General features: G+C 44.5%; 1 protein-coding gene across 1 annotated transcript; it reads left to right on the forward strand.

The window, feature by feature from the left end:
• Nucleotides 1-6: 6 nt before the first annotated feature.
• On the forward strand, nt 7-1,553 carry LOC117502016 (thioredoxin-interacting protein-like). The gene is given in 4 exon segments (XM_034160999.1): nt 7-289; nt 292-407; nt 488-790; nt 882-1,553. Coding segments are annotated over 4 exon segments (699 nt in total). The 5' UTR covers nt 7-12; the 3' UTR covers nt 885-1,553.
• Nucleotides 1,554-10,005: the final 8,452 nt, after the last annotated feature.

A 10,005-nucleotide genomic window follows, 5' to 3' on the forward strand; every position in this document is an offset into this window, starting at 1 on the left:
GGTTGTCCATGCATGGTCTGGACCCTGCACTTTCTTGTCTTTCTTCAGTGTCCCACGGGTGGCATGAAGGAAAAGAAAGTTACCGTCATGTTCATCCCTGACGGCCAAGTGTCACTAAATGCTAAAATCGACAGACAAGGCTTCTGTGAAGGTGAAGACATCTGCATTAATGCAAAGTTTGAGAACACCTGCTCCCGCATTGTGGTGCCCAAGGCCGCAATCATCGCGACACACACCTACCAGGCCAATGGCCGCACCAAGGTTGAGCGCAAGAAGTTGTCTTCAGTCCGTGAAATCACATCATTTCTGGCATGTGTGATGCATGGCAGGGCAAGACCATCAGGGTGCCAAAACTTAAACCCTCCATGTTGGGCTGCAACATGATCCGCGTGGAGTACGCGCTCATGGTAAGCCACTTTTGGGTCAACATCGACCTGTTCAGTTGTCAGATATCTAACAACCGGTCCCCTTTAAATGCTTCTTCCAGATTTACGTCCACATACCTGGCAGTGACAAGTTGGTCCTGGAGCTTCCTCTCGTCATCGGCACCGCTGGACTCGGCAGTCGCAGCAACAGCGTTAGCAGCTACGAGGGTTCGGTCAGCAGCGCCTCTCAGAGTTGGGTTTCCCTCAAACTGCCTTCACACCCTCCCAGTTACAGTGATGTGACCCGCGACTTCCGCCTGGACCAGCCCCTGACGCCGCTTCTCGATGACGTTGATGGTGACGATAGCCCCATCTTTATGAACTCAACGGCCTTCCCTTTTGCACCGCCGCCAGCATATTCTGAGGTAAGTTGACGGAATGCCGATGGTAACGCTCCCGCCGCAAGGCAGCGAATGACTTCAGACTGATGGTTTCTGTTGCTTTGATGTTTTGCAGTGATGCTGATCAAAGTTTACTTGCAGGCTGAAGAACGCAGCGGGAACGCGCGGATGCTGCCGGTCTGCTGAAGTCCAACACGGACTCTGGAACTGTGACTCTCAGGGACGATCTGTGCCTAAAGGAGCAAAGTCCATCCCAAGGAGGCAGCACTGAGGAGACGGTTTGCCTTCCCGTACTGGTCCGGTTTTCCTCCTGGTCATCTTGACCCCGTGGACAAATTCTGTCTCTTGGTCATGGCCCGTCCGTCGGGACGTTCTGGTTTCTGTTTCATTCCACTCGGCATTTTCTCAAAGGAAGCATCTTTTTGTTGCCGTTTTTCAGCCTGTTGTCACCTTTGACCTCACAGCGTGATGAAAAAGATCCAGGGTTTTGGTTTTGATTGATGCATTTTGCTCCTCTGCTGCCTAGAATATATCGACCTTTTACTAGAACATTCCAGACCTGCTCGGTGGCGATTGGCTGCTGTTTGCGATCACCAACATTTCAGACGTTTTTGTGACTTCTTTATTTCAGTTATTTCGACTGATCTGTGTGAGATGTGTCCTCGATACACAAAACATATTTTGTGTCAAACCCTATGGGTTGTTTTTTAAAAATAAATTTGTCAGTTCAGGTGACTTGTGGCTTCCTGATTGGTTGGTGAAATCACATGTTTATTATAATGAAATCAAAAGAGGTTTTTAATCGGTTTCAGTGTTTAAAAAAAAAAAAAAAGTCTCTGGTGGTAACCTGGTTAACTTTGTAATGTGTAATTTCCTGACAGTGTGTGTTTAACCAGGGAAGAAGGAATCTGACATTTAGGTCACATGTCATGGGCTTGATGAGTCATCAGGTCTCAGAGTCTGGTTCAAGGCCCTCAGGTGGCACTTGGGCTCCTTAAAAACAGCTCCTTCCACCTGTTTCTAGCGGTACTAGACCCACACATTACAAAAAGTAGGCTGACTACAATAAACAGGGTCTGTTAGTTTTTCTGTCCTTGGAATTTGGACTAAAATGGCTGCGCTACTTGGCATTTATCAATGTGGTCATTGGCGTACGGTGCGCTGAAAATATACAAGTTGAGAGGTGGTGTAAATTATACACCAAAATGAACCAGCACTGGAATCCACATAAAAATGAAACTGATCATGATAAACAGTGCCATTATACAAATCAATGCATACGAGGTCTATTAGAAAAGTATCCGACCTTATTATTTTTTCAAAAACCATATGGATTTGAATCACGTGTGATTACATCAGACATGCTTGAACCCTCGTGGGCATGCGAGAGTTTTTTCACACCTGTCGGTTACGTCATTCGCCTGTGGACAGTCTTTGAGTGAGGAGTCGTCCACCCGCTCGTCGATTTTTTTTTTTTCATTGTTTAGGAATGGCTCAGAGACTGTTGCTTTGTTTGATAAAAATTTTTTAAAAACTGTAAGGCACAACTGAGTGGACACCATTCAATAAATTCAGCTGGTTTTCGTTAAAAATTTTAACGGCTGATGAGAGATTTTGGTCTGGTAGTGTCGCTTTAAGGACGGTCCACGGCGCCTGACGGCAATCTGCGCTTCGAGGCGGCAGCGTCTCGCCGTTTCAAGTTGAAAACTTCCACATTTCAGGCTCTGTTGACGCAGTAAGTCGTCAGAGAACAGAGAACTTTCAGAAGAAGTCGGCATGAGGAGTTTATTCGGACATTCCATTGTTAACGGTCATTTTGTAATGAAAGAACGTGCGGGCAGAGTCGCATGTCGGGCTGGACCCGACCGCGGGGGGTCGCGGCAGGAAAAACACCTCCGTTGGAAACCTTAACGGACAAGTTGTATTGTACTTGGCCCCACAAATCTTAGAAACATGGTGTCTAACCAGATCCTTACTCTGGATGGCATTACCCTGACCTCTAGTAATACTGTGAGAAATCTTGGAGTCATTTTTGATCAGGATATGTCATTCAAAGCGCATATTAAACAAATATGTAGGACTGCTTTTTTGCATTTACGCAATATCTCTAAAATCAGAAAGGTCTTGTCTCAGAGTGATGCTGAAAAACTAATTCATGCATTTATTTCCTCTAGGCTGGACTATTGTAATTCATTATTATCAGGTTGTCCTAAAAGTTCCCTAAAAAGCCTTCAGTTAATTCAAAATGCTGCAGCTAGAGTACTGACGGGGACTAGAAGGAGAGAGCATATCTCACCCATATTGGCCTCTCTTCATTGGCTTCCTGTTAATTCTAGAATAGAATTTAAAATTCTTCTTACTTATAAGGTTTTGAATAATCAGGTCCCATCTTATCTTGTGGACCTCGTAGTACCATATCACCCCAATAGAGCGCTTCGCTCTCAGACTGCAGGCTTACATGTAGTTCCTAGGGTTTGTAAGAGTAGAATGGGAGGCAGAGCCTTCAGCTTTCAGGCTCCTCTCCTGTGGAACCAGCTCCCAATTCAGATCAGGGAGACAGACACCCTCTCTACTTTTAAGATTAGGCTTAAAACTTTCCTTTTTGCTAAAGCTTATAGTTAGGGCTGGATCAGGTGACCCTAAACCATCCCTTAGTTATGCTGCTATAGACGTAGACTGCTGGGGGGTTCCCATGATGCACTGTTTCTTTCTCTTTTTGCTCTGTATGCACCACTCTGCATTTAATCATTAGTGATTGATCTCTGCTCCCCTCCACAGCATGTCTTTTTCCTGGTTCTCTCCCTCAGCCCCAACCAGTCCCAGCAGAAGACTGCCCCTCCCTGAGCCTGGTTCTGCTGGAGGTTTCTTCCTGTTAAAAGGGAGTTTTTCCTTCCCACTGTAGCCAAGTGCTTGCTCACAGGGGGTCGTTTTGACCGTTGGGGTTTTACATAATTATTGTATGGCCTTGCCTTACAATATAAAGCGCCTTGGGGCAACTGTTTGTTGTGATTTGGCGCTATATAAAAAAATTGAATTGAATTGAAGTTGGAACATGCCCAAGCTGTTAAACAATTTCTCAGTTACTCACTTGTTGAAAGCCATTAAAAGCCGCCTGAATTGTACAAATGGTTTTCAACACGGAGGTGTTTTTCCTGTCGCGGCGCACACAGATTTGCTGAGTCGTCACGGAAACGACTCGGCGAATTTGCGCATACGTCTTTCATTAAAAAAAATGTCCTTAAACAGTGGAATGTCCGCATAAATTCCTCATGCCGGCCTCTTCTGAATCTTCTCTGTTCTCTCACGATGTCCTGGGTGAATTAAGCCTTAAATTAGGATGTTATCAGCTCGAAACAGGCCGACGACAGCGCCTGGAAGCGCTGCAGGACGTCCCGCTCCGTGGGAAGTCCTTACACCGACAGAAACACCCCATAATCTCTCATGAGCCGTTAAACTTTTCACAGAAAACCAGCTTAATTTCTCGAATAGTGTCCACTCGGATATTCCTCACAGGTCCAGAAAAAATTTTGATAAAGCAACGCGCGCTGTCTCGAGCAGCGTGTGAAACAAAGGAATTCAGCCGAGAGGGCTGAACCACATCTCACTCAAGGCCTGCCCACAGGGAAATGACGTCACCGACACGCGTGAAAAAACTCACGCATGCGCACGAGGGTTCAAGCATGATTGGTGTAATCGCATGTCATTCAAATCCATATAGTTAAAAAAAATAATAAAAGGGTCGGTTTATTATCTAAGAGACCTCATATGTTACATAAATAACACTTTCCTGATTATACTACATAATAATACAAATCCCGCCTTTACAGGATTGTTGGTCTATCGAGCACGATCCGTGGCCACAGCGCTGACCGCAAAGAAAGCGCTGCTCGCCTTTTTCTCCAGACTTCGAGCCTGGAGCCAGAGCAGCGCTGAGCTTAACTTCATGTGGTGTGATCGTTTTAGACAATGGAATTGATAATTACAACTGTAGTGTTGTCATTCCCTTCGCCTGTGCTGCAGTCAGGTTTTGTTTTCTCCATTCGTTTGTCACAATAAAATAAATTAAAAAAATAAAGAAATCTGAAAAATAAGGCGTCTTACTAATTGAGCGAGCAAATATCCACATGTCAAGAATTATTGACGTGAAAAGAGAATAATACTTTTTTGATTATACTACAAAACAATACGACGGCCGCTTTTGATGCTGTATTGGCACGCGTCGTGATTGGTGAAGTTCCTTTTTTTTCTTTGCCGTCTTCCTGGCTTCCATGTCGTGAAATGAGGGTGTGTCTGAAGTGGAGTCTGAATATTTATGGGCGTGTTCATTATAATTACGATTGTTTTCACCCGCCGCATTTATCAAGGTCACGTCGGGCGTACACCGGAAATGGGCAGGTGCGCACTGCTTGATACATGTCATGGCAACTTTGGTGTACTTCAAATTTACACCAGAAATTTACGCCACAAGCGCGCAACGTTGATCATGAGGCGTAATGTGTCTTCCTCGGCCCACACTTCTTCCACAAAGCTTCTTGCATCCACATCTGGTCAGCTTTTGGTGATGAGGATCATCTGGTCCACAGTGAGGACAAGTCCATCCAAAGGACGCAGCGGCTTTTAAAGCAAAAATACTTCTTGTACCACTAAAAGAAGCGTTGCACTTTCCTACAGCTTGTATGTGTTCACTAAAGCTATCGCCCTAAAACCACAGAGTGAATATTTAACGGCTACATTAAACTCTACGTGCAGATCCACCTCGGCCATCTGCAGCCAAAGAGACTCAACATGGAAATAAACCAAGAGTCTGCAAATATATAAATATGTATTTCCGGAACCTGTGACAGACTGGCGTCCTGTCCATGGGGAACCCACATCCTACCCTGTGACTGCTGGGATAGGCCCCCTTTGACACTTAGTTGGAGTAAGCAGGCATTAAAAAAAAAAAAAAAAAAGATGGGCAGACATATTTACAGGGGCCATCTCGAAAAAAAATTGGCCATTTTGAAACATTTTTTTTTTTTTGCAAAGGGTTCAAATAAGTACTATATACTTTGCTAAATTTGGTGCTTTTCCACAAAATTAAAGATTGTCCTATATGTATTTATTTGCTGAAAGTAAACATAAGATTAAATTCATGTGCTGGAGATCGAAGAGCAGCAGCCAATGAGAGACGCCGTTCCAGATGTTACTGTTAAGTCCACATCATCCCGAGTTCGCCAACAGGTCCCCCGGGAAGAAACTCATGGTTCGAGGACTAACTGTGGGCGTGGCTGTGGGCAGGTCGGGAAAACCCGTTGTTACTTCATCTGGAAGTTTACAGACACGCACCATGGGCATGAAGGTCACAGTGATGCTGATCAGGGGAGGTGATGGTCTAGTGGTTAAAGTGTTGGGCTTGAGACCAGAGGATTCTCAGTTCAAATCCCAGCCTGACCAGAAAATCACTAAGGGCCCTTGGGCAAGGTCCTTAACCCTTTGGAGTCAAATGACGCATCCTCAAATAAAAAGTCACATAACCTAATTAAGCGGACATAACAATCTGCTGCACTCTGAGGCTCCCTTTAAATGCGTGTTGAATGCAGAGACGTCAACCTTTTATAGCACGTTTTAAATTTTGTTAGTCAGCCTAGTATAACTTATGAGTATTTTTATGCCATGTGTTTTCATGAATATTATTGTCATTTTTAGCTGCGTGTTTATGTACACACATAGCCAAAAGGATTATTTCCTTCTCTACTGCAGCAGCGACAGCGGTGGGAAGAAATAGGACTCCTTCTTCCTCATTGGTTGGCTGGCTTGTGAATTTTCCACCAATCAGAATTCACTAACCCCACGTGCGTTTGATCACAGCCCATCCACCCCACATGGGTCTGACTGTGTGGTCGCTTTCTCTTTGTTACTGGTGGGAAACGTGTGGATAGTGTTTTGTTGTTGTTTGGGGGTTTTTTTGTAAAAATGAGGCGTTTTATGAATGTGGAGCAAGTGCTTCAGTTATTTTTTGAACTGGAGGAAGACGGAGCGTACAACGCATCATCAGAGTCTGAAACAGACAGTGAGGATTCTGATCCCTCTTCTGTTATGGAGGAGCAACCAAAGCAGCTGGATCCACCAATGTGCGCACGGAGATCTGAACAGAGGGTCGGAGCGCGTGCTTCTGTTTCCAGATCCAGATCTCTGCTCGGACGCACAGCAGAGACACGCCCCAGCACTGACTGCTGGAACACGGAGGAGGATGCAGACATTGGTCCAGCAGTAAGCAGATTTCAGCCTCGGAGAACACCTGGAGTCCAGCTTGATACACTTTCCAGCCAAAGTCCAAAAGACCTTTTTTTGTTGTTGTTTTTTGCAACTGACACAATTAGAACAATTTGCACCAACACCAATAAAATTGGTGCAAAAAACAAGGCATTAGGGAAAAAATACAGCTGGACAGACATTGAAATGGAAGATCTGTACAAATTTTTTGGACTTCTGATATATACTCAACAAAAATATAAACGCAACACTTTTGGTTTTGCTCCCATTTTGTATGAGATGAACTCAAAGATCTAAAACTTTTTCCATATACACAATATCACCATTTCTCTCAAATATTGTTCACAAACCAGTCTAAATCTGTGATAGTGAGCACTTCTCCTTTTCTGAGATAATCCATCCCACCTCACAGGTGTGCCATACCAAGATGCTGATTAGACACCATGATTAGTGCACAGGTGTGCCTTAGACTGCCCACAATAAAAGGCCACTCTGAAAGGTGTAGTTTTATCACACAGCACAATGCCACAGATGTCGCAAGATTTGAGGGAGCGTGCAATTGGCATGCTGACAGCAGGAATGTCAACCAGAGCTGTTGCTCATGTATTGAATGTTCATGTCTCTACCATAAGCCGTCTCCAAAGTCGTTTCAGAGAATTTGGCAGTACATCCAACCAGCCTCACAACCGCAGACCATGTGTAACCACACCAGCCCAGGACCTCCACATCCAGCATGTTCACCTCCAAGATCGTCTGAGACCAGCCACTCGGACAGCTGCTGGAACAATTGGTTTGCATAACCAAAGAAATTTTGCACAAACTGTCAGAAACCGTCTCAGGGAAGCTCATCTGCATGCTCGTCGTCCTCATCGGGGTCTCAACCTGACTCCAGTTCGTCGTCGTAACCGACTTGAGTGGGCAAATGCTCACATTCGCTGGTGTTTGGCACGTTGGAGAGGTGTTCTCTTCACGGATGATGCGAAGGAGATGTGTTGCACTGCATGAGGCAAATGGTGGTCACACCAGATACTGACTGGTATCCCCCCCCCCCCCAATAAAACAAAACTGCACCTTTCAGAGTGGCCTTTTATTGTGGGCAGTCTAAGGCACACCTGTGCACTAATCATGGTGTCTAATCAGCATCCTGATATGGCACACCTGTGAGGTGGGATGGATTATCTCAGCAAAGGAGAAGTGCTCACTATCACAGATTTAGACTGGTTTGTGAACAATATTTGAGGGAAATGGTGATATTGTGTATGTGGAAAAAGTTTTAGATCTTTGAGTTCATCTCATACAAAATTGGAGCAAAACCAAAAGTGTTGCGTTTATATTTTTGTTGAGTATACATGTTGTTGGTGTCACTGCAAAGTCTCCAGGACTACTGGAAACAAAATAATATTAATGTCCAGAGACAGATTTGGATCGATGTTCTAGACTATCCACCAAAGTGATCCGGATGAGGATGTAGAAAATGATAGAAAAAAAGGGAACAGCAGGTCATGACAAACTGTTTGGAGTCAGTCCTCTTTATGATGACATCTTCAGCGCCTGCCAGGCTTATTACCACCCAAGGAGGAAGCTGGCAGTGGATGAAAGGATGGTGGAGATGAAGGCAAAAACTGGAATGACTCAATATTTGAAGGACAAGCCAACAAAATGGAGCATTTTTACTTCTTTGCTCTTTAACTGTGCTTTTTAAAAAAATCTTTTAATTTTTTCATATTTTGTTTTCTGAATTGTTTTGTGTGAAGCGCATTGAGGCAACTTTGTTGTGATTTGGTGCTATATAAATGAAATAAATTGAATTATTATGATTAGTATTAGTAGTAGAGAAGCTTGAATCTTCGACTGGACTGGGTTGCTTGACGTGAGGACGTTTCGCTTCAATTCGCAGAAGCTTCCTCAGCTAAAATTCTTGCTCTGGTAGTCTGACTTCTGTCTTGACTCTTGTAGAGAAGAACAAACCAGAAGCCAACAAAAGATGGAGTATTTAACCTAACCAGACCCCTCCTACCGAGAGGCCGACTGCTATAGGCTATTGACTAAACAATAGCTCTAATTAGCACCTATTGTGCTCTAATTAGCACTCTCCTAATGATGGGATGGAAGCCTCCCCTGATGGCTCCCTTGACGACTCTCCTGATGACATGAATGACTCATTACCATGAACAAAAGACTGAAACTGCTTTGACCTGAGTACCCCATTGTAAACAGGGGACAAAGTGTGTCTCAGACCCCCTCCCTGGTTAAGGCTGTGTTTCAACTGTTTCACATAGAATGCTTCCTTGACCCCTCTCTCAAACCATTTCTTCTCTCTGGCTAAGATTTTAACTTCCTTGTCCTCAAATGTGTGGTTAGTGTCTTTAAGGTGGAGATGAACTGCAGACTGAGGTCCACTGGTGCCCTCTCTGCGGTGCTGGTATAGCCTCTTGTTTAAAGGTTGCTTAGTCTCACCTAAGTAGTGTTTGTTACAGTTTTCCTGACATCTGATAGAATACACTACATTGCTCTGTTTGTAACTAGGGATCCTGTCCTTAGGGTGAACTAATTTCTGTCTCAAGGTGTTAACCGGTTTAAAGTAAACTGGGATTTTGTGCTGTCTGAAGATCCTCTGTAGTTTTTCCCCTACTCCTGCTAAATAAGGGAGAGACACTCCTCTTCTTCTTGTCTCCGTCTCCGTCTGTGGAACCAGCTCCCAATTCAGATCAGGGAGACAGACACCCTCTCTACTTTTAAGATTAGGCTTAAAACTTTCCTTTTTGCTAAAGCTTATAGTTAGGGCTGGATCAGGTGACCCTGAACCATCCCTTAGTTATGCTGCTATAGACGTAGACTGCTGGGGGGTTCCCATGATGCACTGTTTCTTTCTCTTTTTGCTCTGTATGCACCACTCTGCATTTAATCATTAGTGATCGATCTCTGCTCCCCTCCACAGCATGTCTTTTTCCTGGTTCTCTCCCTCAGCCCCAACCAGTCCCAGC

Source organism: Thalassophryne amazonica, chromosome 20 (genome assembly GCF_902500255.1).
Source record: "Thalassophryne amazonica chromosome 20, fThaAma1.1, whole genome shotgun sequence".
In the NCBI taxonomy this organism is placed as follows: Eukaryota; Metazoa; Chordata; class Actinopteri; order Batrachoidiformes; family Batrachoididae; genus Thalassophryne; species Thalassophryne amazonica.